Genomic DNA, 27,703 nt, shown 5'->3' with positions numbered 1-27,703 from the left:
AAGTAGATGCGATGGCCAAATATTTTTTGTCATTTTTAGATTGTTCACGTAGAGGGACAGAAAAACGTGGTGGCCGATGCATTATCTCGCAAGCCACTGGTTTTAGCTATTTCGGCGATTCATCATCGAGGATATGGCAGATCAGTACGCCACCGATCCAGATTTTGTAGACATCTTGGACCGATTACACAGTGGGGAGGTAGTTGCAGGCTATTCCTTCAAGGAAGGCTATTTGATGCACATAGACAAGATTTGCGAAATAAGGTTCTTACAGAGTGCAATTGTCCACCTTTTTCGGGCCATCGTGGCATAGACACCACATTGAAAGGTGTGAAGCGGTTCTTTTATTGGCCGAGGCTCAAAAAGGATGTGGACGAGTTGTTAGTAGTTGTTTAGTATGCCAAAAGGTCAAGTTTGACAGGCATAAAGTGCCAGGTCTTCTGCAACCTTTACCTATACCTACCGACCATGGGAAAGTATAGCAATGGACTTCATTTTTTATCTTCCCAAGACTCAGAGTGGGCATGATGGCATTTGGACAGTCATCGAGAGATTTAGCAAACAAGCTCATTTTGTTCCAGTCAAGAAGAGAGTTAAGCCTGATCATTTGGCTAAACTGTTTGTCTTGCAGACTTTTCAACTACATGGTATATGTGAGTTTATGATTTCAAATAGAGATCCCCGTTTTATGAGTTAGTTTTGGAGGGCAATCTGGGAGAATATTGGTACTCGGCTACAATTCTCGTCCTCTTTCCACCCATAGACAGACGGGCAATCATAGATAGCGAATTCAGTGGTTTTGGACTTGTTAAAAAGTCGTTGACCATATGTTGTTAAGCGTGTTAGCTGAGGTAAAGGCTTCTTACTGAAAACATGTAGACACGGAGCCTTCCAAAGGATTCAAATCATCTGAGCATATATTGAGGAGAAAATTATCTTTTACAGATGCAAATCAAAAGCATGAACAAGATTAGATATCATATCAAATGTGCCATGTTTGCATCCTATTAACTCGGTCAGCAGAAAAAAGGGATCCTAATAAGTAACGTGCTGCCTCCTACCCAATCAAGTGGGTCCTCCATCACGTTGAAGGCCGCCCCTAACACATGAGTGCCCACAGATGGGAAAACATCATTAATCATAGCTCAAAACTCTGCACGAGCTCTAGCATGGTTGAGAGCACAGACAATCAAACCAACGGTCTCGCCTTGACAGTGAAGCTTGAGCCATTGAGCTCTACCAGGCACAATAGATCCTTGTCCACAATGCCGTGCCACCAGGAATCTACAATTGATATACATACTTCCCCCTGGGCACCCATAGTACCAAAACCAGCAAATCAAAAGTCTCTTTTCGGCTGCCTAGTATGTGCCCCAACGCTTGATAGATGGTGGTCATGAATTACCAGAAAATCAATGCAACCCCCCATCAAATTGCATTGTAGGTCCTATCTCAATTGATCATGATAACGCATAAACTAAGGTCCCCCCAACCCCTGCACATTCCATGAGACAATCCTCATGGGAAACCTATAAAGATTAAGGCTACTGCAGTAGCGAAATGTGCAATCTTCACACGTGGGTAGGACGGGGTCCGGGAAATAGTCTGCGTCCAAGCAACTATGAGACTGCGGTAATCCAATGTGACAAGCTAGTTGTCGTACCATAGCCCAAGATCCTCCAACAACCCACCATGGCCATGAATCCTCATAGATTAATACATAGCAATGAGCGCATAGGAGGTCCATAATCATGCGTGGCAACATCAGAACAATGCAATTATCACCATTCAACAACGGACTATAGTCTATTACTCTACAACAAGATGGAAAGACAATGGCGTTAGATTAATGGAGGCAAACCCTGAATGATTTTACTTTAGAAACCTATTTAAACAACACTATTTGAGAATACTATATGGGTATCACTTGAACTTGTTTCATCTTACCTAATCTATCTCATCCAAGCTGGAACTTTTGATGCACTAGATTCAAATGCTACAGAATGCTATGCGAATGATATAGATGCTCACATCACAGATGCAGTCACAAAACATTTAAATAAAAAAGTTCTTCCCCTCTGGATAGTGCTTAATTTCCATATCATATATGTGTGGGGTGTCCATCCTCCCTGGGCATGGTAACAGTACACCATGCAACCCAAGGGCGAGTGTCTCTAGTGCCATCTCATCCTATTTACAAGAAATTGCGGATCAGACGTCTCAACTAAGATAGCTACCTTACTTTTCTTTCCACACATGTGTGTCCTACAGGCTATAATGGATGTAGTTTTTGGTCTCATAGGTCATTTTCTCCCCATGTAGACATTAATAGGACATCTCATTTTATTTCCCACATCACCTTCATCTCATTTTTTGGCTCTATGAGTGAAGTGCAGAGGGTGCTGTATATTTCACTTCCTTGTTGCAACATGAAAGAGATTCCTGTATATCAAATTACAGGTAATAACCTCTCGAACTTCATGAAACATCATGTGTAAATCAATCTACAAACGATATACTGCTAACATAGATCCCAGTCCATTCTTGGCTCAATCAATTGTTGTCCCTTAGCGTTGGGTGAATGTTTTCATTTGTGCTTCGACTGGATTACAGAGAAGGTGGTGCTGCATTGTTCAGGTCGTTTTGATATTTCTTAACATTAAAGAAAGTTCTATATTTTCTTTCTCTTTATTTCTTTCTACTTTATATGTGGCCAAAGTCATGGCCTAGAGAATTACTGTGTTAAAGTGGACATCTTTAAGTCATATGAGCTTTAATGACCGGGCTAGTATGTTGTTTTGAATGAATGTTGGCAATTATGTTTGCAGCCAACTAGCTTTATTGTTTACACTAATTCTTGTCCGCCAACCACATACCTTCACATTGTGTTCCTTGACACAGCTATAGCCTTCTCGGATTGGCAGCCACACACTTCAGGGATATATTCTTTGGCCATGACAGTGATGTTGTTCAAATCTCTTTACTGGAAAACATTGAAGCAATGGAATACCGGCATATGCGGCTATTCTTGCATTTTGTAGTGATTCCTCTTGTTAAGTCCTGTCCTGAGCATTTGAGAGAGGTCTGGCTTGGTAAAATTTTACCAAGTTCACTTATTTTCTGTGAATCAGCATTGTCCTTGTCTTGGACGAATCTGTTGAAAAATGGAGCAGTGAAGCTATCAGATGGTGCTTGTAAAAGTGAAGGATTGGGTATTAAGGAAGAGGTGCTGGAAGAAAAATTGCTGCGAGATCTTTCAAGAGAAACATGTATTCTATTGGCAGTATTTGCATCACCTTCTTTGAATCCAAATTTGCCATCTGGAGAGCAGCTGTTGCAGACACGCCTAGAACCATCCAAGCCTGACTGTTTTGCAACAATTGGATCTGATTCTATGATGAGGTCAGTTGTGCTCTTGTTTCTGGGCAGTCGCATGATGCCTTGTGCAGTCAGACTTTTAAGTGATGGCAATTTCTCTTATAATATATTAATGCCAAGAGGACTGAAAGTTTTGAAGTCAGTCACTCTTTCTTTGTGTGTCTAATGCTTGATCTGCGTATATGCACATGTTTTCAATGTTCGTTGCTTGTTGTGAGACTGGTTGGGGATAAAAGTCTCATGTTTTTACTTGTCAGAATCAACTACTTTGAAGTTTGTCTTATCAGTAAGACGAGGTGTTTGATGCATTTGTAGTGTGACATGTTGATGGCCAGAATGATTGGGCAAGTTGGTTGGCTATGTCTCTAAAGTTTGTACAGTAGTACTAGGGGACTCTGTGTGAGTACTACTGCTTTGTTGCAAAACTCTGCACTTGATGTACTGTGTCTACAGTACTTGCCTTACAAAAGCCCCCCAAAGCTGGCTTTGGGTGCTCACAAAAGCAATACACACAGGCATGCGTTAAAACCAAAGAGATTATAGAAACAAAAGCACGAGTATGGCAGCTCCCGGTCTGCCCTTCTCCTTCAGAGCAGCAGACACTAATGGAGGCTCATGCTCCACCCCAGAGGGACTCCTCCGAAGCCCCCCCACCCGACACCGCTGAGCCCACCATTCGACTTGCTCTCTCACCGACAGAGCAAGCGAGCCTAGCCGCAGAGGTAGAGCGTCTGCAGGCGACCTCGGTCATTTGCAAGATTCTCGGCACCCGACCCAGTAGAGGAGAGCTGCGTGACCTTCTCCAGGCCCGCCTTCTCGCAGAGGTGGGCAAGATCTTGGATGTCCAGATTCTCGGACGGGGGTACTACCAGATCGAGTTTGAGACCTCCGAGATGGCTTCCAAGGTCATAGCTATGAGTCCATTGGCCATCCGAGCATCACGCGCCCACTTTCGACAGTGGCGACATGGTTTTGACCCGACTTCGGATGTGCTAGTAGAGGAGGCAGACATTCCCATCTCAGTCTGCTTTCCGGGTTTACGGAGGGAGTACCTACCACTTCTCTCTAGGATTGGCTCTGCCATCGGGACTGTCCTGGAGACACCTCGTACGGCAGCATCAGTAGCTGCCAAGGCGGCTGGCATCCCCTCAGTTCGAGTTTTGGTCAGAGATACCCACACGCTCCCGAAGGTCATCCTTTTGCCTCGGGTGAGTGGGGGTTAGGTTAGACAGAGTGTGGAGGACTCGGGTCTTCCGAACCAGTGCTTCATTTGCAGACAAATGGGCCACCTAGCGAAGGCCTGTCCACGGAGGAGGCCACGACCTGCACCTCAGCCTCAGCCCCAGCTTGCCAAGGCTGGGCCGCAGCCACAGCCAGCGGCATAGCGCACACATTCAGAGTCACCCTCCGAGCCTGGGGCTCCAGCGGAGGAGGGGTGGCAGCAGGCCCGTGGCCGTCGACGCCAGGGGCCACAGCGACAACCTGACACTCAAAGTGGCCCTCAGGTGCCTACTCAGCAGCAGTGGGTTCCCACGGGGAACCGCTTTGGTCCTCTTGAGCAGGAGGAGCCCCCTACGCCAGCCTCCACCTCCGCTCCACCCTCGCCAGCCGCCCCCCCTTCAAAGTTCCCCTCCTCCTCCTCATCCCCCCCCCCCGCCCTCTGCTCCCGTCCACTCCCCACCTCGCCCCTCTACCTCTTTCGCCCCACCCCGCTTTTCCTTCCCCCCGCCCTCTCCAGCTCCTTACCCCCCCCCCCCCCCCCTCCTGCTCCAGTTCCACAGTTGACTCAGGAGACTGGTCCCTTGCCGGCGGCTAGGAGATCTCTTGGCAGCGCCTTTGCCACGAGTCGCCTAGCGAGAGAGGGTCAGCGCTTCTTGCGGCCCCCTCTGCAGATTCAGACATCTTCCCTTGCAGCTATCCCTCGTGGTCTGACGAGCATTGACCTCTGGCGCCGCTGGGATTTCTTCGACTACGGGTTCACTCGCTTTCTCGGCGATTCTGCAGCAACCACGAGGTAGCCTGCTTCAGGGTCCATGCTTTGTTCCTCGCCGCTAGGGGGACAGAGGCCTTGGACTCAGCAGTTGGTTTCTCCTTCCCCCTCTCTGGTAGGACCGAGACAGAGTGGTCCCTCGACTCAGTGGTGGGATGGTTGCATACACAGATTCTCGAGTTCTCTCACCACATGGGAGAACTTGGAGTTACAGATTTACTGTAGACGTTGTGGCCACTGGCCAAGTTTGCGGTGACACCCCCAGACTCAGCAGGATGTAGGCACATTGTGGTGTACTTTTTTGTTGATACGCTGTGTTTGCCTTGCTATGTATACATTCATGAGGACTCCTTGACAGAGGAGGTTGCTTTACGCACGGCTCGCTCTGCTTGGGCTTGGACTAGGCACTCACTACAGTCTCGCCTATCTAGAGGACGCTCGGATGCGGATTACTCCCCATCCAAGCCAGCCTCGAAGATAGCCCGTCTTGCTGCTGCGGCAGCATCTGTTCTCTCTCGCTCCCCATGAGGATCGTCTCGTGGAACGTGCAGGGACTAGGTGGGCCCCAGTTTCAGCGACAGCGGGGCCGATTGCGTCAAGAGCTTCAACGTTGCCTTGTGGGAGGAGAGATTGATCTCCTTATGCTACAGGAGCACCATCTGTCTGAGAGCCGCATTCGGCGATGTGGTTAGATTTTGCGTAGACGATATGATACCTTTTGGTCAACTGCTTTTGGACTTGGAGGCATCCAGGGTGAGGTGTGTATGACTATTGCGGACTCATTGTAGCAGGCCATTGTGGGCACAGGGATTATTGTGCCAGGCAGGGCTCAGTGGATTACTATGCAAGTTCAGGGTGGCCTTGTGGGCTTCCTGAACATCTATGCGCCCAATGTGGCGAGTGCTCGTGCAAAGTTTTGGTCACAGTTTGTTGAGTATTTGCCACAGGCTGACCATTGGTGTGTAGGGGGGGACTTCAACATGTTGGAGGACCCTTCTGACAGGATTGGAGGCAGCCATGCTACTGTGCATGGAGTCGAGTTAGCAGCTTGGGAGAGGTTGTGTATGACTTTGAGGGTCTCGGATACATGGCAGCACTATGGCTTTGTGAGGCCTCCAGAGAGTCTTGCCTTCTCTAGGTCGGACCGCAGAGTGGGTGGAGTGAATCTATTGCGGATAGATCGCTTCTACACTAGTGACCACTTCAGTGACTTGGGGGGATCAGTGGGCATCCTGGCAGGGACATCCTTCTCGGACCATGCACCAGTGATCCTCACAGTGGCAGACAGGCAGAGGAGTGGGAGCATGATGCTTCGCATCCCAGAGCGGGTCTTGTTGGACTGAGCACTCAGAGAGAGGGTAGAGGCTCTTTGGACAGAGGGCATTGACAGCCAGGCTCTACCTGCAGACAGAGTGGCCTTAGGCCTAGCTGAGCTTCGCCACTTTTTTCTCCAAGAGTCTCTGGCTCGACGGGCTGTAGCGAGAGAGGAGGAGCAGCGTCTCAGACGAGGCATTGCTTCACTACAGAGGATGCAGGAGCAGCATCCAGACAGTCCATGGTTGGAGGAGCAGTTACAGCAGGCTCGACAGGAGCTTGCTTGCACAGAGGAGAGGCGTCATGAGTTTGCCTTTCACCGACAGGCATCTCAGTGGACTCAGGTGGGTGACAGAGTGACAGGTGTTTTTTTTGAGACAGTGGGACCTCGGCACTCGCATGCCAAGGTCAATCAGTTGAGGAGGCCCGATGGGTCAGTTGTTTGTGAGCTAGAGGATATGCGTGCAGTTGCTACTGACTTTTACCGTGAGTTACTGTCGGCTGAGTCCCAGTCAGAGCGGCAGGATGCATGCAGAGAGCAGGTTTGGGCATAGATGCCTTGTCTTGTGACTGAGGAGATGCCCCAGAGACTAGAGATGTCTCTTCAGCTTGAGGAGTTGCACACGGCTCTTACGACCCTACCTCGTGGTAGCTGTCCAGGTGAGGATGGGCTGACTCCCAGTTTCTTCTTGGAGTACTGGGACCTGCTTGGCACAGATCTTTGTAGTGCCTTTCAGTACATTCTGCACACAGGAGTGATGCCGGATAGCATGAGTGAGGGCTTGATTTACCTCATTCCGAAGGAGGGTGGCTCCTTGGATGAGATTGATAGTGGCGCTCCATCACCATCCTCAACTCAGCCTACAAAATTCTTGCCAAGGCTCTGAGTTTGAGGATTCAGCCACTTTTGGAGAGCCTTATACATGGGACTCAGACAGGTTTTGTCAAGGAACGCAGTATCCTTGACAACATCTTCACTTTCTGGGAGGCTTCTGCCCTGGCACGGCTCCGTGGGGAGGACCTTGTGATTCTTCTTCTTGATTTTGAGAAGGCATACGACAGAGTTGACTGGGACTTTCTAGAGGGCACTCTACGCAGGATGGGTTTCTCAGATGCTTGGATCAGAGGGGTGTCAGCTTTGTACAGACAGGCTCACAGTCAGGTGCTTTTGACAGGAGGTAGAGGTGAGCGCTTCATGCTCACACGATCTGTCAGACAGGGATGTCCTCCTGCCCCCTTTCTCTTTCTGTTCTATGCGGAGGTGATGAGCAGATTTTTGGTGTCACAGCAGGTTGGTCTGAGGGGCTTAGCACTCCCTATACGGGGAGGTGAGCTTCTGGACGCTGAGTTTGCCGACGACTCAGCCTTGTACTTAGAGGGCCAGGAGGCCAATCTTCACAGATGTGAGCAGGCTTTGGAGACCTTCTGCTGTGCATTGGGCGCACTGATCAACTGGAGAAAGACAGTGGCTTTCTCGGTTTGGAGTGCTCCTGTGCCAGATTGGATGCCAGGAGAGGGTTTCACGTGGATTCCTCCAGGGACTGCAGTTCGGTACTTGGGTTGTCAGGTTGGTTTGGACTTGTCCCCCGAGCAGCAGATTGCTCCTCTTCTCCTGTCCATCAGGAGAAAGCTGTTACATTGGAGCTCAGCACGACTTTCACTGGCTGGTAGAGTAGTAGTTGCCAACCAGGTGTTGTTGGCGACTATGGGGTACATCACTTCTTGCTGGAGTTCTTGTATCAGCCAGGTTGAGAGGCTGATCAGGAACTTCCTTTGGTCAGGTCGTGACACTCAGATTGCCCGAGCCAAGGTGGCTTGGTCGAGCATCACACTTCCTTGTTCTCAGGGAGGGCTTGGGATCATTGATCCAGCACAGCAGAGCAGAGCCCTTCTTGGGAAGTTCGTCGTCAGAGGACTTCTTCTAGGCGAGGAGCCCTGGAAGGAATTCTTACTGCAGAGGCTTTGTGCAAGGGTGCCTCAGTCAGGAGGCCCTTGGCAACCTTCGACCAGATGGATCTTTACAGAGTTGCGTCGAGTTGGTTTGAGCAGGAGACTGGAGGACCGATTCGCTGTGAGTCTGCTTCGATCTTGGGAGCTCTTACGGCGTGGCCTAGAGCAGAGACAGCCGACGTGCACGGAGGAGCGCCTACGACAGCCCCTCGTCTGGAACCCCATGGTTAGCACTCAGAGAGGCCACTTGGTTGGGAGTCGGCCTGATGTTTCTTGGGGTCCCATGGCAGCAGGTCCAGCGCGTTCTCTAGGGGACTGGCTTGAGTTCACAGGTTTGTCTGAGGAGGTGCAGGGTGTCCAGCTATAGGGCATGAGAGGGGTGCAGAGCATGTGTCAGGACATCTCAGAGTCAGTTCCAACTGAGTGGCTCACACCTCTCGAGCCAGTAGCACCCCGTTAGATGGGAGCCTTCACACGACTGGAGGTTCTCATTTCAATCAGGGCCTGCTCAGAGACTGTCCGAGCCCTGTTCTTCGAGCTTCAGGGTGGGGGACGGTTACAGTGAGTTGCAGTAGAGGCCCCGCAGGTAGCAGAGTGTTGTTTCCAGAGGATCCGAGTTGTGGGCATCTGTGGGAGGACTTGCGTCATAGACCCTGACCCAGCAGCTCTTGAGACTGGACACTGGAGGCTATTGGCTTGGGAGTGTTGTCCATTGGCACGAGTACAGTGGGATCCTGGTGAGTGGTTATGGAGGGACCCTTTCTCTTCTGCAGACCGCCCAGGAGTCCCCTTCTTTCAGTACATTGTTCAGCTTGGTCATCATATACTTGCAGCACAGAGAGAGGCCCGCCCCGCTGCAGCACGTCATTGGCAGGAGGAGGGCCTCACAATTGAGTTCTTGGCAGCCTTTTGCCAGAGGCTGTGGGACTCCAGACAACCGAGGCGCGTCACTTTGTTCCAGTGGCTGGTTTCACACATAGCCACAACAGTAGGGAGCTGGCTTGTGCATAGTGGTCTCTCGGCTGCATGTGCAGCCTGTGACCAGTTGGTGGAGAGTCAGCGTCACTGTCTTTGGGACTATCCCTCGGCCGAGCAGGTGTGGCTACGAGTTCTTCGGCTGATGCCTTCCCTCTCCACGGCTCGACAGTACACTTGGGGGGCAGCGGCTTGGTCCACCCTCACGGGCCCGGCACTTCAGTTTGAGCTATCTTTCACCAGCAGGATGATAGTGATGCAGGGGGGGGCGACCTACACTCTAGCCTGCTACAGAGCTTACTCCATAGGAGTGGTGCAGTGAGAGAGAGGAGTGTTGGGAGCTCATCAATGGCCTAGCTCTCTGGTTCATCTGGCGGGCCCGCTGTTTCCGCATCTGAGGCTCGCCCTGTGCCACCAGCAGAGACTGTTCGTGACTTTTGGCTAGAGCTGATCCATACTCTCAGAGGACAGCTTGAGGGACTACAGGGCAGCTCCGACCGCACGTGGGAGCGCCGCGAGGCTTTCCTTCGACTCTGGCGGCCTGGGCCTTTCTACACCATAGTCCAGGGGGTGCCCAGATGGCAGTACTGTCCACTTGTGTGGCTCTTCCCTCCTCCCATCTCTTGATTTAGCCTCATTGTATATATGCTGTTCTTTTCATTGGGAGAGTCTCCCCATCATGCTTGTTGTAGCCCTCTCTTGCAGAGGTGGTGTAGCCCTATGGGCAGTTTTCAGTAACTAATAGAAGGATCTTTTTCTCGAAAAAAAAAAAGTATGGCAGCTCCTGACCCGCCGCCAGTCCCTCCTCCCCCTCTTATACCCCCCTGTGCCATCCTGACCCTCAGCCATCGGATTCCATAACCTCTTCTGATTATGAGCGTGTTAATGACACAGATGATGACCTTAGGCTTGATGATCCTTGGCTACCTTCACCTCAAAAGGAAGCGCAAATTAATAAGTTGAGGACATACATCCACAGTAAATTACCTGAGACCCACAATATAAGCCAGAGATTTTTACCGGCCATCTATTGAGTCCATCACATTAATATAGTAAGTCACTCCTAGAACAAACATCTATAATACCATGCAAAGCAAAACATTGACAGCTGAAACTTTGTCATCAGAAGTCCTCCAATCCCAATAGGTTCAAAACTCCTTTGTACAGTGAGGGAAATATCCTCATTGAAGATTTTATAAAGCCATAAACTTAAGTCTGTCAGACTAGTAAGCAAAATAAGTAGCCAAAATTTCTTCAGAGCTGTCCTTTCAGCCTTCGGTTAAGTGGACACAAGATTTCCCCTAGATGCACTGTATTTTAGCATACATAGCTAAGTTTTCTTAACAGAAGTCCGAGCAGTGACCCATGTTACACTGACATATCCTCTTGGAGCTCTAGGGGTTGCCTATGTTGGCTAGCATAAAAGATGGAGCCATCGCGCGCAGTCTTTATCATGTCCCTTGCAATCATGAGCATTTCTTGCAAATCTTGCATATCTTGCAAAGAATCCGCTACTCATTGCAAATTGACCCCCTTGAGTCCAGTAGGAATAGGTGTTTTTGGCTCAGATTCGAAATTAAGTATGAACAAGCTATGACCATTGTGGCCGCATGCGTAGAATTGCTATAAGTGAATCTAATTTTATTTATTTATGAGAGAGAGAGAGAGAGAGAGAGAGAGAGAGAGAGAGAGAGAGAGAGAGAGAGAGAGAGATGAAATGAAATGAAATGATATATTAACGTCTACAAAAGGCCAAAATGACCTATGAGACCAACTGATTACAATGATGAGTCTAGTACCAAGTCTGGGTACAAACAAAGAAAACTACAAACAAAGAAACTGATAGGAGTGCTACCGACTCCTATGGGTCGCTGGTAGGCTGATCTGAAATGATATATTAACGTCTACAAAAGGCCAAAATGACCTATGAGACCAACTGATTACAATGATGAGTCTAGTACCAAGTCTGGGTACAAACAAAGAAAACTACAAACAAAGAAACTGATAGGAGTGCTACCGACTCTTATGGGTGGCTGGTAGGCTGATCAATGGTATCATGCCATAAAGGTACAAAGTGGGGATAAGTGTCACCATGATACAATATAGCAGTAGCATGAAGCCTATCCTGATCGACACTCTGGGTGTTGTGCTAGAATCTTGTGGATCCTCTGCCGCAATCTCCGCCGGTGCTGCGTGGCTCCCCTCCCCAGTCGCGGTTGTCTCTATCTCCCTAACTATATAGCTCGATCAATGAGAGTACCGCTGGTGTGTGTATGGGTGGGAACCGAGCTCTGTGATGGTGGTGTCCCCTCTGCCTCTATGGTACTCGGGCTGCAGAAATCTGAGATGCGTCTCTGGGACTGTCTCTGTCTTTGCCCACTCAATAGAGCGTCTCTATGTCTCTGTATCTCAAGTAGGAATAATCCGAGACATCTTTGATCCTGATATCTCATGACTCTATCTAACGAGTCAAAACCATCTTTGAATAAACAATGAAAGCGTCCCCGTATCTCATAGTAGATTCTGCAGCGACATATGTAGTGAAACTCTGTCTCTGGCTCTGCATGGCATAACTGACATATCCTACTGTTTGCTAGTATGCCTCTGAATCTACCTGTCTCAATCCCAAGCTAGTGTGAAGATGTGCGAATCTGGCCTATAGCACACCGTAACCCATGAGATAGATGTGTGTCCATGTAACTGGGGCGTGTGACAAATCCGTCTGTCGTGAGTTGGAGAAGATGCTCTCTATAGAAAACCCTCTTCGTACCCAACTCGTGTAATGGCTCTATCCATGTCCTCTTGCTATCAAGCTGGATAAGATCCTGCCGAATGAGTCTAGTAGTCTCCATCTGTGTAAGAGCCAAAGATGGTGCTTCAAGAGAATACTGGAAAGGGGGCAGCCTGTCCATTCTGAAACCATGAGCTCATCTGTGCATACCAACATGATGTATCTCCCTGTAATGCCAGCTGTCTAGATGACTCACGAGCAAGCCTGGCATACCTGTCCCTGGTGGTGTCCCATAAGCTGTGTACAAATGATACTGATCTGGTGAGAGCCTCAACCTCCATAGGTGGGGCAGCCAGCTCCGCTCGTATGATGTCATGTGGGACTGAGGCCTTTGCTCTAATCAGCCTAGAAATCATAGATATCAAGGGTCTCTCCATATTACTCCATCCAGCACTGTCAACAGACGGTCCCCAAACCTGAACCCCGTAGTGCATAACTGAAGCGACCAAAGTGTAGAAAAGCCAGAGCTTTGTTCGAGGTTCCTGGAACTGAACCTGCGAACAAATCCTCTCTAAACTGCCAGCATGTATAATGTGCTCTGCTACCAAACCCTCATGATCCTGTGCCCGTCTGGTCTTCATCCTGTCAATGGCCTCCTTTTACCATCTCAGTGGTAAAGAAGGTGCTCGTAGCCGGACATGGTTGTGGTGGATCTGGTAGTGGTGGTTGTCCAGGTACAGTGTATAAAGATGCTGCATACTGCCCCCATATCTCTGTAGAAGTAATCACAGGTGGGGGAGACTGCTCATGGAATAGACGCCAAGCCTCTCCTGAATCTCTACTAAGGAAGAGCTGATATAAATCTTGCTCCATCTGGACCAAGAAAGTCTCTTTTTCCGTCGCACTAGTCGTCGTGTAGCAATACGAGACTGTCTATAGGTGATCACTCTCAATGTAAGCTCCCGCTGTATGTGAGCTCTACTCTGTCGACACTCCTCATCATACCAGCTGTTCTGAGGCATGTGCTCAGAACGACGTCTTTGATCAGGCTGAGTGTGTGGGTATGCCTATGTCGCTGCCCCATGTAATGTCACTGTCAGCATAGATGTGATCTCCTCCACTGTGGATACTGGCTCTGATGTGCATAAAAGCCTACGTATCTCCTCTACATAGACTGAGTCAGTCTCTTGTGTAAAAGTATAGCGTGGATGTCTACCACCCCGTGAGGCCTGAGATGTACTTTACTCAAAGGAGATTGATAATGTCAAAAGTGCACGATCTACTGCTATCCCTACAGGCCTGGGCCCCACTGTGAAATTCTGGATGTGAGAGATAAAGCTCGGATGTGTCAGAACATAGTCTACAGTGCTGGACCCATGTCTATGTGGAAAACAAGTAAAACCTGGAGACAATGGGAAGGTCGGTAAGCCATTCAGTATGGCTAAACTATGAGTAGACGTCATCTCCCTCAGGTATCTCCCATACTCTGTATGCTCTCTGTCGTGTGAGCGTCTCTCAAGTCCCATCTCCTCTTGCTCTAACTCTCTAAGCATCTCCTCTTAGGTGTCATAGAAGACCGTCTGTGAGCTGCTTGTACGGGCATTGAAATCCCCTTGGAGAGAGAGAGAGAGAGAGAGAGATGAAATGAAATGAAATGTTATATTAAGGTCTTCAAAAGGACAAAGTGACCTATGAGACGAAAAAGTTACAATGTGGTGGATCTGATACAAAGTCAGAGTAACAAAATGACAAAACAAATATACTATGGGATCCTGGACTGCTAGGTGTGAACGGGGCAGAGCAGCTAGCTGGGGTAGCTAAATCACAAGAGATCGAGCATCGGTCGCTTGCGGATCTCATCAATATCCTCCATGGTCAGTAGTCTGACCGGGCGTCGTGCATGGCGGGCCAAAGTGATCTGAAGCCTCTGATGCAGCCTTCGTCAATGCTGTGTAGTCCTCCGCAGTCGTGGGCGTCTGGATCTTCCCAGCTCGGTCGCCTGGTCGATCAGTGTGCCTCTGGGGTGAGGCGACGAGCTCTGCTGTGGTAGTGACACGTCCGGGTGTCCAGTGTCTGCTCTAAAGAAGTCTGTGATGTGTCTCTGAGACTGGCTAGCCTCTCCTCTCATCAAGCTCTCGCTGTGTCAGTGCAGCTCGAGTAGAAACAAACCCAAGCATCTCTGATCCTCGTACTGCATGACTTTGGAGAGTGGTCCAAAGCCCTCTCTGAACAAGCAGTGGAAGCGGCCTCGTATCTCGTAGTAGACGGGGCAGTGGCATGTGTAGTGCAACTCTGTCTCTGGCTCCATGCCACACAGGGGACATGTCTTGGCCTCTGTTGGTACTCCACTGTATCTCCCAGTCTCGATCCGCAGCTGGTGTGAAGATGTACGTATCTGGCCAATAGCACATCGTATCCCATGAGACAAGTGAGTGTCCATGTATCTGGGCCTCGTCACAAAACCGTCCTCTGTAAGCTGGAGAAGATGCTCTCTGTAGAAAGCCATCTTCGTGCCCAGCTCCTGTGCTGGTTGTATCCATGTCTTCTTGATGTCTAGCTGAGCCATGTCCTGTCGGATGAGCCTGGTGGTCTCGGACTGTGTAAGAGTCAGAGAGGGTGCCTCTAATGAGTACTGGAAGGGGGGCAATCTGTCTATGCTGAACCCATGCGCCTGAGACCATGATGTCATTTCACCATACCAGCATGCTGTATCTCCCGCCATGGCTAACTGTCGAGAGGGCTCAAGTGCAAGGCGGTCATATCTGTCTCTGGGAAGTTCCCACATGCGGGTGTATGAAGGAGACAGATCTGGTAAGTTCCTCGACTACTAGTGGGGGGGGGGGGCAGCAAGCTCTGCTCGGATAATGGCACGTGGTACTGAAGCCTTGGCTCTAATGAGCCGCGAGATCATAGAGACCAAAGGCTTCTCCATGTCCCCCCACCCATCAGTGCGACCCGTCCTCCCGTGATGATCCAATGAAGGTCCCCATATCTCAGCTCCATGAAGCAATGCAGACCCCACTAAAGTGTCATATAATTAGAGCTTCATCCGAGGCTCCTGAAACTGAACCTGTGAACACATCCTCTCCAATCTGCCCAATGTTGCATGGGCTCTGATCAATCTAGTCTCTGCTGCTCTCCTCAGTGAAAATGCTGGTCCACTAAAAACCACTCCAAGGTAAGTGTAAGCATCTGTGTAGTCCACCGTCTCCTGGCCGTATGTGAATGCAGGCGCTGACCTCCTATCCACTGTGGGGTCGTATTAAATACCATGACCTTGGTTTTACCAAGGTTGACAGACAAACCACTTGCGTGGGCAAATCTATGCAGAGCATCCAAGTGACGTTGCATCCCCTCTGGAGAGTCGGAGTTCAACACAATATCATCAGCATAGAGCAATAGTGGAATCCATGTCCCTGCCAGCTGTGCACCTCTATCACCATCTCTCTCAATGTAGTGAGCAACCTCATCCACATACATACCAAATAGAGTAGGAGAGAGCGGGCAGCCTTGCTTCACACCAATAGTGGAGTGAGCCGGTGCGGACAAACCCTCTGAGGTGCGTACGTGCCCCACTACTGACCTGTACAATGCCATGATCCCCCAAATGAGCTCTGTGGGTACTCCCATTCTCCCTGTAATCTGCGCATCAATCTAGCTCTCGGTACTGTGTCAAATGCTTTGCGGAAGTCCACAAAGCTACAATAGATCCGTCTCCCATGTGATCTGCCCTCCTCAACGATGGCTCTGAGTGTCAAGATATGGTCAAGAGTAGAAAAGCCTCTCCTAAAACCTGCCTGCCCAGCTGCACGTATCCCTTCCCTCTCTGCCCATCTACTCAGCTGCTGCTCAAGAATGGATGCGTACAACCGTGCCAATGTGTGTCCAATCATGATAGTGCGATAATTCCTAGGCTCCATAGGGTCTCCTGACTTGAAGATGGGTACAATCGTAGAAAGGCTCCAAGTATCAGGTAAGCCCTCACACATGGCACGGCTAAACATAACTGCTAGAAGCTCTGCTAGTAGATCTCTGGCATGCATGAAATGCTCAGCCACTAAGCCATCATGATCATATGCTCTCCCAGTCCTCATCCTGTCAATGGCCTTCCTCACCATCTCAGCGGTGAAAAAAGCACATGTGTGTGGGCATGGATCGGGGGGGTCGGGGAGGGGCGGCTATCCAGAAACTGTGTACAAAGATGATGCGCATTGTCCCCAAGTCTCTGTAGAGGTAATGGCGGGGGGGGGGGGGGGGGGGATTGCTCATGAAAGAGCCGCCACACCTCACGTGAGTCCTGACTCAAGAATAGCTGGTAAAGATCCTGCTCTAGTCGAGCCAAAAATGCCCTTTTCTTCCGCCGCACTAGGCGTCGGAAGTCAATCTGTGACTGCCTGTGAGTGATGTCTCCCAAACGCACCTCCCTCTGAAGTCTAGCTCTAGTCTCGCGGCATTCCGCATCATACCAGCTGTTCTGGGGCATGCTCCTAGAACGGCGTCTCTACTCAGGCTGATTGTGTGGGTATGCCTCTGTTGCTGCATCATGTAAAGTCTGTGTAAGTATAGTAGTAAGCTCCTCCAGAGGTCGTCTTGGCTCCTCAGTGCACAAGCGTCTGTATATCCCATCTATGTATACAGAGTCCGTCTCCCGCGTGAAGGTGTAGCGAGTAGGGGCAGCTGCCCGTGGCCTGTGTGCTACACTGAACTGGAAAGAGATGGTCAACGACACAAGAGCATGATCCACCGCTACCCCAACAGGTCTGGGCCCAACAGTGAGATCCTGGATACTAGAGATGAGGCTTGGCTGTGCCATGACATAATCCACTGTGCTGGCTCCGTGTTTGTGTGGAAAGCATGTGAAACCTCCTGCAGCGGGAAATCTCTGTAGGCCATTCAAGATGGCCAATCCATGTACAATCCCCATGTCTATCAAGTGCCGTCCATATTCAGTGTATTCCCCATCCTGCGATAGTCTAGATAGGCCTGTCTCCACCACATCCAACTCTCTCAGCATCTCCTCTCAGGTATCATAAAACACTGTTTGATGATGGGCAGTCCTAGCATTGAAGTCCCCTAGAATGATAATGTCACCATCTCTAGAGAACTCCCATATGTCATCATCCAAGATAGAAAAAGGGGATTGTCCTTTAGGTGGTGCATATACTGACGTACTCGGGAGAAAGTAGCAAATAGCAATGTAAAGATATCTGCCTGTATCTGCTCTCAATCTCACCCACATGTACCTAGCTTGCTCATCCCTGTGAGCTATATGTATCAATGGCTGCAGCTCCTCCCTGAATAACACTGCCACTCCTCTCAAGCCCCGCCCTCTGTGCTTCGATCGTGTCTCCTGTATACAGGCTGTCTCCCAAAGATGATGCGTACTTTGTCATCGACACTAGAGCATGATCCACTACCACTCCGACCGGTCTGGGCCCAACTGTGAGATCCTGGATACTAGAGACGAGATTCGGCTGTGCCATGACATAGTCCACTGTGCTGGCTCCATGTCTGTGTGGGAAGCATGTAAAACCTCCCGCAGCAGGAAATCTCTGTAGGCCATTCAAGATGGCCAATCCATGTGTGGTGCCCATGTCTATCAGGTGTCGCCCATACTCAGTATATTCCACATCGTGTGATAGTTTGGACAGGCCCGTCTCTACAACATCTAGCTCTCTCAGCATCTCCTCTGAAGTATCATAAAACACTGTCTGGTGATGGGCAGTCCTAGCATTGAAGTCCCCTAGAATGATAATGTCACCATCTCTAGAGAACTCCCATATGTCATCATCCAGAATAGAAAAAGGGGATTGTCCTCTGGGTGATGCATAGACTGATGTACTCGGGGGAAAGTAGCAAATAGCAATGTAAAGATATCTGCCTGTCTCTGCTTTCAGTCTCACCCACATGTACCTAGATTGCTTATCCCTACGGGCTGTCTGTATCAATGGTTGCAGATCTTCTCTAAATAACACTACCACTCCCCCCAAGCCCCGTCCTCTGTGCTCTGAGCGTGTCTCCTGTCTGTAAGCTGTCTCCCACCTGTATCCACTGATGTGAGGCATGGATTGCCCAGGGGCCTGGTGTGTCTCAGAGTAAAAGATGATGTTGTTCCAGTAAAGCTATCCTCAAAAGCACCCACATCAAGACGCATAGATCCATTACAGTTCCAGGCATCCACTTCGAGTATGGTCCCATAAGTCTCGCACCATCATGTGGAGCGTCGCTCTAGTATTACCACTCTTCCATCTCGGTAAAAGGCAATCTTGCCTTTTCCCCTTGCCGCTCTAATCTCCGGAATTACTTCCTGCATATGAGCGATCTGCGAGAGGATGAGATCATCCCCGAGAAAGATGCCCATCTCTTTAAGAGTTGGTCTTTTCTTCAAGGACTTCTTCGCTTCCATGGAGGGAAAACGGAGGATGAGTGCTCTTTCTTTTGAGGTTTCCCCACTGCTTCCATTTTTCTTTATGTTGCCCGCTCTCCATGCTCTTGTGTGCGACGGCTCATGAACCCCCATCAAGGCCATGAGTTCTTTTACCTCTTCGTCCACATTGCCTTTGTCTTTAAGACCGCAAATTCTCACATGTAAAGCGCGCACCCGTCTTCTTTGCTCCTCCTCTAGTGTCTGATTAATGATAGTGGGTGTGGATGTGGGCGTTATCTCCTTGCCTTTTCCTTTCTTGGCCACCTTGATCCATTTCTTGGCTTCATCCGCCTTCTGTTGAGTTTTTGGTAAGAACATCCACCCAAGAAGTCGTCATCTCTTTGTGTTGCTCTTCTCCCTCTTTGATGGCCCGTACTTGTTCCTTGATCGTGTTGATTTCTTCGATTACAGAGGGTTGCAGTTCGCCCTCTTCCAGTGTGTTTCTTGATCGTGCTTCGGCGAGGTCTTTCTTGAGTGACGCAATCTCTTCATCCTGAGTCGTCACTCGGTCTTCTAGCGTATTTATCTTGCTCTCTTGGATCAGCACGCGTCCTTCGAGCATGTTTATTGTGCCCAAGAGATTGCGGTTCATCTTGGTAATGGTCTTCGTCATTTCCTCTTTGCACTTTTGAATGGCATCCTCTAGGGGGTCGGCTTTATCATTCAGCTTCCTCATGCTTGATCGCCGTCCGAAAAAGAGCCACTAAGCGCACGTGTGCATCCACACTAGCAGCGGGCGCGGTAGCTGGGCGAGTGGGGGAACGTAAGAAGGTATGGCAAGGGAGGGGCAGCGATAGAGTACGGACGAGAGAGAGAGAGAGAGAGAGAGAGAGAGAGAGAGAGAGAGAGAGAGAGAGAGAGAGAGAGAGAGAGAGAGAGAGAAATATTTTATTTACGTCTTCAAAAGGCCAAAGAGGACTGGCCTATGAGACAAATCAATGTACAAAGTATATATCCGCTGGATATCCTGTGTGCGTGTAAAGTAACAAAAATGTGGGGTGTGACTGGGTAATAATCGAACATCCGGTATATACAATGGGGTGTGTGACCGGGTAATACCAAAGCATCCGGTGTAAAAAATGTAGTGTGACCGGGTAATAACAAAACATCTGGTATACATGATAGAATATAGAACTGTGATAGGAGGGAGGAGCGTGTAGGGTGTATGTGGCTGAGTCAGCTCCAGCCAGTGGTGAGGATAGGGTATAGTATCTGATACATCCGCGAGCCTTATGTGATGAGTCTAGCTATGTGAGCTAGGTCAAGCGTCTGCTCTGCTCTGCTCTGAATGTGGGCTGCATGTCGTGCCCTGATGGCCTGAACCTCTCTCCTATGTCTCTGGGATGCTCGAGAGTGATATCCCGGTAGCCGTGGTCTCCGTCTAGCTCTGGCCTCCTCAACTCGTGCTAGAGTCATCCCCTGGTATGTGGGTGGCTGTGGCTGTGTCTGTGTAGGTGCTAGAGCCTGGAAGTAATCCGTGAGCTGTCTGTCTGTCCTCAGCTCTACCCTCCCCCATCTCAAGGGCTCGCTCTCTATGCTGGTGCATCTCTATCAAGAGTCTCCCCAACAGCCTCTGATCCAATGATGTCATCACTGACTGTAGTGAAACTCTCGGTCTATCAAACAGGATGGGGTAGCGTGATATGATCTCATCATAGTGGGGACATCTGCACAGGAAGTAGCTCTCACACTCTACCTCCTATCTACACAATCTGCATAGCCTGGCCTCTCGTGGGATGTGGGCTGCTCTGCCACTCTCTATCTCAAGCTGATGTGACGATACTCTGAGCTATCCAATGGCCACCCTCGTGCCATGCGGTAGATATATGTCCATGTATCTAGGCCGCTGTATGAACCCATCCTCAGTGAGCGTGAGGAAGTGGTCTCTGTAGTATGCCATCTTCGTGGTCAGTGGCCGCGAAGGTGTAATCCAGGTCTGCTCTGTGTATCTCTGTATGAGCTCATACCTGATGACTGTGTTCCTCTCAGTGTGTGAGAGGACTTGGCGTGGTGCATCTGGATCATACTGTGAAGGAGGCAATCTGTCCATAGAGTAACCATAAGTCTGAAGCCACCTAGTCACACTGGCATACCATGACCTCTGATCTCCCGAGTCTGCTAGCTCTCGAGACGCCTCTAGAGCAAGGCGAGGTAGTCTGTCTACTCTCATGTCTCTCAATCTATGAAGATATCCCACAGTCTGGAATAGTGCCTCCACTACCATAGGTGAAGCACCAAACTCTGCTCTCACAATATCATGGGGAACTGATGGCTTACTCCGAATCATCCGAGCAAGCATCAGTATCTGTGGCCTCTCAAGTCTGCTCCACATCTGCTCTGAAAGAACTGGGGTCCATACTGGGGCAGCATATAGTAGGGCTGGAGTGACTAAGGTGTCAAATAACCAGCTCTTCGTGCGAGGCTCCTGAAAATGTGTCTGATGGCAGCCCCTCTCAAGCATAGCTAGCGCTGCGTATGCTCGGGTGGTGCGGTCTCTAGCAGCCTGTGCCATGGAGAAGCGGCCCGTCCTAGCAGTGAACGTGATGCCCAAGTACACGTATGACTCTACCACCTCAATCTGGCTATCTGCAAAGGGGAAGACTGATCTCCTCCGAACAATCCCTGAAGTGTGGAATATCAGAACCTTGGTCTTGCCAAGGTTCACTGTCACCCCTCTGTCTGTACAAAAGGAGCCGAGAGCCTGTATGTGGAGCTGTAGATCCTCCTGTGACTCTGCAAGTAGAACAATGTCATCAGCATATAACATAATATGTACCTGAGTGCCTGAGAGGTCGGCACCTGCTCCTCCACTCTGTCTGATGTAATCTGCTATCTCATCTATATATAAGCCGAAGAGAGTAGGGGAGAGCGGGCAACCCTGCTTCACCCCAATGGTGCTAGTGATGCTATCTGAAAGTCTGCCAGGGCATCTGACTCTGCTTGATACTCTCTCATACAAAGCATATATGGCCCATATCATGTCTGGCGGTATACCCAGAGATATAAGGCGCTGTAACAGCCGCTCTCTAGGGACTGTCAAAAGCTTTGCGGAAGTCCACAAAGCAACAGTAGAGGCGTCTCCCTCAGCTCCGTGACTGCTCTATCAGACATCTGAGAGTGAAGATATGATCCACAGTAGAGAAAGAACGCCGGAAGCCTGCCTGCTCAGGTGCTCGTATCCCCTCGGTCTCTGCGTATCTGCTCAACTCAGACTCTCAGACTGCTCCATAGATCTTGGCCATCATATGGCCAATCATGATGGTCTTGTAGTTAGCTGGATCCATACGGTCCCCAGCTTTGTGTAGAGGCACTATGGTGTGTAGAGTCCAACTCTCTGGAAATCCCTCTGCTAGTGCCCTGCTAAACATATGTGCAATAAGTGGAGCCAAAGTGTGTGTAGCATATATGAAGTGCTCACCCTGAAGCTTAGTGTGGTCCGCCGCCCGTCGGTGCTGTAAACTCTGGATACCTCTTCTCACCATGTCTATGGTAAATAGAGTGGGAGCTGTGGGTCGGGGCTCCACTGGGTGTGGGATGGGAGGCTGGTCCGACATCTGGTATAGTGTCTCAGCATATGCATGCCAAACTGCAGGGTCCTCTATAGGTGTAGGGGGGGCCCGCTGTCTCATGTCTCTCCAGGAGACTGCTGCCTCTTTGCTCGTGAGTGTATGATACATGTCCCACCACTGTGTCTCCTCAAAGTCTCTCCTCTTACGTCTAGTAAGAGTGCCCATCTGTCTGTGCATCTGTCTCTCTGAGATCTGTCCAGTGACATGCTGTGCTCTGAGGCTCCGGTATAGCTGTCTGCACTCGTCGTCATACCATCTGTTCTGGGGCATCGTCCCAGGGCGTGGTGTATCACTAGAGTGTGGTAAAGGGGAAACTCTCTAGTGCCGCAGAGTGGAGAATGGTAGTCAGCTCACTGGTGAGTGTCGAGAGTGGGGCGTCTGGGTCTAGCTGTCGAATCCCTGCATACACATGGTATCTGTATATCTCTGATAGCTCCTCATTGAAGTGTATAGTGGTATGCTGTGTGGAGGGAGGAGGAGGTAATGTGGGTGAACTAGTCCGGATAGATAGACTGAGGTATGTATGGTGTGCCCCAATGGGTCGTGGTGGGATGGTGAAAGAGCTAATGATATCCATGGCCCCTATGGAGCCTAAAATGTAATCCACTATGCTTTGCCCTCTCCTGCCACCATGCCCGATCTTGCCCCCTTTCTGGAAGCACGTATACCCTCCCGATGTCAGCCAACGAGACATCCCGTTGTAAATCAAGAGGTGGTGTGCTGAGCCCAATGCCAATAAGTGTGACCCATATCTGGTGGAGTCACTCCCTCTATCCTCTGAGGTCCGCCCTAGCCCCACGTCCTCTGCTGCTATGGTGTGTAGTAAGGTGGGGTCATCGAAGTCATATAGCTCACACTGTCGGCTCTGTGTGTGGGCATTGAAATCCCCTACAAGTAGGACCTCTCCCAATGCCACGTAGTGAAGGATATCCTCTGATAGAACTGAGAAAGGTGACTGTGTCTGTGGCCCCTCTTCCTCCTCAGCTACACTCTCCTCCTCATCCTCCTCTAGAGTCTCCCCCTCCAATGTAGGCTCATGCTGTGTCTCTGCATGCTCTGCAAAATGTGATCCGCGCGGAGGGAAATAGCATAGTGCAACATGGATGGCTCTATCCGGAGCTAACTGTATACGTACCCACATGAAGCGGGCCTCTGTGTCCCTGCTCATCACTGACTCTGTCCTGTAGCTCTCTCCGTACTAGGAGGGCGATCCCTCCTGATCCCCGTGATGGTGGCTGCCTCCCTATGGACCTCCTAAATGAAGACTCCCAATGATAGCCGCGAACATGTGGGAGACCTCTCTCCTAGCGCTCATGTGTCTCTGTGAGCATGATGATATCCCTCCCCTCCATCACCTCCTCTAGACGTCCTGGCTGAGTCCATAAACAACCATCACAATTCCATACCCCAATGGTGATCTCATAAGGTGCCCCTTCCTTGATGGTCTCCATAGTCTCATAGGCCGCGAATCCCTATGCGATGGGTTTGCCATCCACAAAGATCCGCCCATCCCGATAGAATGCCTTCTTACCCTCCCTCCTTGCTTGCATGATTTTTGGCATGCAAAGCTTTCAATGCTCCACTTGGGTTTTGGTGAGGTCCTCATCAATGTATATTGGCTCTCCCGCCAATCCTCTCAATGCGATCCTCTTTTTTAAGACGGCAATCTTGTCCATGAGGTCCTTGAATTGTAGCATGAGGACCCTCTTTTGCGGGTCTTTCCCTACTCTCCATGCTTTAGTGAAGGGGGTTGTTGTGTATCCCAACTTGGCACACAACGTGCGCCCATCGCTCTCCATTGATGCCCCACCTTCCTCCTTGATGCCGCTCACCCGCACATTAAGCATGCGGGCCCCTCGCATTTTCTTCTCTTCGAGGGTGGCGTGCATCCATAGTGTCTCTTCATGCTTCTTCTCCTCCTTCACTTCCTTTTTGATTTTGTTACGGACTACATCCACCCATCCCTCCTTGGTGGCTTCCATCTTGACCTCCATTGCTTTGGTGAGCTCCTTGGTGATTTCTTCTTTAATGGCCACCTTGTCGGCTTCTTGTATTTCTCCTTCTTCCTTGAGCTCTCTTGATGCGGCCACTTTTTCCTTCAAGGAGATGATCTCCTCCTTGAGTCTCGCATTCTCTAACTCGAGGCTTTTGATGGTCTTCTCCATTGCTTCCATTTTCTTCAATAGCTTGTTCTCGATGTGAGTGAGTGTGGAGTCCGTCTTAGTCTTGTTCTCCTTCACAAGGGCATGGAGCCCCGCCTCGATTTTCTTGAGTTGGTCCTCCATGGAAGTCATGGCGACCTCCAGTAGTGAAGGAAGAAGAGAGGGGGGGAAGGTAAGGTGGGAGGGGAAGGTCACTCCAACCCCTCCATGTTGGGTTGGCTAATGGCGTGGGGTTGGGTGGAGTGGATGGGGAGGCTGGACAATCGGGATGGTGCAGAGCTGCTGGACTGCTGACAGACGAGGGTGCTGCTGCCTGTCGTGATGGAGCAAACTTCAATATGCAGCTGTAGGTGCGATGGTAGTGTGCACAGTTGGCGCAGCTGTGGGTAAAACGGCAGGGGAGGCAGGTCTACAGCAGCCTGCGATGGCTCAGCTGCGAGAGAGAGAGAGAGAGAGAGAGAGAGAGAGAGAGAGAGAGAGAGAGAGAGAGAGAGAAGCAACACGATAGAGTTAAAATTAAAAACGATAGAGTTAATAAGTTAGTAAGTTAAAAAAATTTAAAAGGTTAAAAGGTTAAAATTAGAGAGAGCGAAGCCGCGCGATAGAGTGAGGGAGCGGGAGAGGGGGGGGGGGGGGGGGGGGGGGGGGGGGGGACAGCGCGCAGGGTAGGGGAGAGAGATAGAGAGAGAGAGGGAAAGCGGGAGCGCAGGGGCAGGGGGTGCGGGTGCACAGGTGCAAGTGTGGGGCGGGAGAGCATAGTTACAGGGGATGGGGGGGACGGGCCCTAGGGCCGGGGGACGGCGGTAACCGGGCCGGGAATGGAAGGGGATGCTGTGGGACAGACAGAATTCGGGCCGGACGGGCGGGTCGCAGGAGGGACGGACGGGGTCGGCCGGGAACGGCTGCAGTCAGGCCGAAAAATGTGACCGTTTATGACCGTTTTTAACGGATCTGTGCAGCCCCAACTGCCACATTTTGGGAGGCCTTGGCCCTTGGGAGGCTATAAAAGGCTCCCTTGGGCCTCTTAATACTCATAGTCTCATTCCAATTTGCAATTTCCCTCAAGCTCAAGCTACTCAATGCTTTCCTCTCTACTCAATGCTCATTGGTCAAGCCTCAAGGCTCAAGCTTGAAGCATGACCATTGACTACTCTACACTCTAGTCTCTGCTCTCAAGTCTCTCCCTCTTCAACCCACTTTGAAGTTTGAACTTTGAAGCTCTCCTCTCCCTCTTCTACCCACTTTGAAGCTCTCCTCTCCCTCTTCTACCCACTTTGAAGCTCTCCTCTACTCTCTCTCCACACAAGCTCTCCTCTAACTCCTCTAACTTCTAAGCTCTACTCTCTCGAGTCTCTCCACCATCATGTCATCTCAAGCCAACTCCACTTCTCAAGCCGGTTCTTCTCGAAGGAGGCCCGCCGTGCAAACGTGGTCGTGGTGGGATGAAGTCGACTTTAGCTCGCGTGGCAAAGGTGGCGGTGCAAGACCATGGACATGCAAGCTATGCCCATACAAGAGAACGGGTGGTTCAAACAAAGTGCGAGCCCATCTTCTTCATGAACCCGGTCACGAGGTGAAGTTTTGCCCTCATGTAGCTCCCGAGAAGAGGTTGGATCTTCTTGAGAAGCTCACGGTGTATGAGGTTGCGGAAGGGCCAAGAGGGGCCGTTTTGTTGCCGTTGATCCCTCCGCCACGGCGACACCGCGAGAGCAAAGGGAAGCCAACCTTGACGACATCTCTCGAAGCTTCAAGAGCCATGCATCTACACCGTCGTCTTCCGTTCCGCATCGCCAAACCACTCTCAACGAAAAATTGGAATCCTAAATTAAAGGAAGAGGTGGATAGGTCGGTTGCCCGATTCTTCTTCCACGACCACATTGCCTTCCATGCTTCGCGGTGAGTTTCCCTTGGCATATGCACATTGCAATCTTCCATTTTGTATTCATAATGGGTTATAACTTCTCGACTCTCGACTCTCCATACTAACACAACATGCTCTATTTTGTGTGGATAGGTCTCCATACTTTCGAACCATGGTTACGAAATAGGGGAATATGGCTCCTCTTATGTGCCACCTTCATCGGAGAGGCTTCGTACCACCCTCCTTGACAAAGAGAAGCTTGCCGTGGAGCAAGCGGCCCAAGCAACAAAGGATTTGTGGGAGACCAATGGCGTCTCTCTCCTTGTAGATGGATGGAGCGACACCCGCAAGCGGTCCATCCACGGGGTGGTGGCCTACTCTCGGGGGGAGATGTACTTTGTGGAGTCACATGATGCATCCGATAGTGGCAAGGCCGCCGAGATGCTTGCTCCGGAGTGGACAAGCACCATAGAGATCACCGGCCCGGAGAATGTCCTTTGTATGGTTGCAGATGGAGAGGCGTCAAATAGGGCAGCCGGAGCTATCATTGAGGGCATGTATCCCAGCATCCATGTCACATTTTGCATGGCGCATTGCCTCAATAACCTGCTCAAGGACATAGGGAACTTGTCATGGATTTCACCCACCATTGGTGACGCCTCTCGAATTGTCTCCTTTGTGCTCAACCATCAAAAAGTGCGCCATGAATTCTCAAAGAGGAGCCACTTGTCCTTGCTCAAATATTCAGAGACAAGATTTGCATTCAATTGGCTTATGCTAGGCCGCTTGTCTACATGTGGCGGAGCCTTAAGGGGCCTCTTTCTCAGTGATGAGTTCCAGGCCATGCCGGAGTCTACATCAGCAGTAGGATTGAAATGCTGAGAATGGGCCGACGACGCCGCTTGGTGGGAGGAGGTGAAGACTCTTGACGCCATGGTCAAGCCTATTCTACACCTACTTCGAGTGGTGGATGGCTTGCAGCCCTGCATTGGCAAAGTCTATGAAGCCATGGATCGGATGATAGAGGCACTTGAGAAGCTTGTGCGTGACTCTGTTCAGTATGCGGAGATTCATGGCTTGTGTGAGTTGAGGTGGAATGGATACTACTCTCCACTTCATGCGGCAGCTTATGTGCTTGACCCTGAGTTTCAAGGAATGCGTCAAGAGACCGACAAGGAGGTGAGCAAAGGATGGCGGCTTGCATTGGAGCGCCTTGAGCCTAGCAGTGACATTAGGCGCAAGATTAGAGACGAGCTACTCAACTACAGGCAAAAGAAGGGCTCCTATGGATGTGTAGATGCACAGCTTGATCGCAACAAGATTGGCTCGGTTTTGTGGTGGGAGGA

At 50.3% G+C, this 27,703-nt stretch overlaps 1 protein-coding gene across 4 annotated transcripts in view; it reads left to right on the top strand.

The window, feature by feature from the left end:
• Positions 1-27,703, top strand: part of HST (ARM repeat superfamily protein) — a 164,872-nt gene that overhangs the window by 116,521 nt on the left and 20,648 nt on the right. For 3 of the 4 annotated variants that reach the window (XM_086526648.1, XM_086526647.1, XM_086526649.1), the window contains exon 19: positions 2,902-3,402. In XM_086526648.1, coding sequence (XP_086382774.1) covers positions 2,902-3,402 — 501 coding nt within the window. Of the gene's footprint in view, positions 1-2,901; positions 3,403-27,703 lie in introns of those variants that run through there. The other variant, XM_086526650.1, reaches the window with a different exon arrangement.

Source organism: Adiantum capillus-veneris, chromosome 13 (assembly GCF_014529385.1).
Source record: "Adiantum capillus-veneris isolate H3 chromosome 13, ASM1452938v2, whole genome shotgun sequence".
NCBI lineage: Eukaryota > Viridiplantae > Streptophyta > Polypodiopsida > Polypodiales > Pteridaceae > Adiantum > Adiantum capillus-veneris.
The sequence above is the reverse complement of the archived record's forward strand: the minus strand, read 5'-3'. Positions and strand labels throughout refer to the sequence as shown.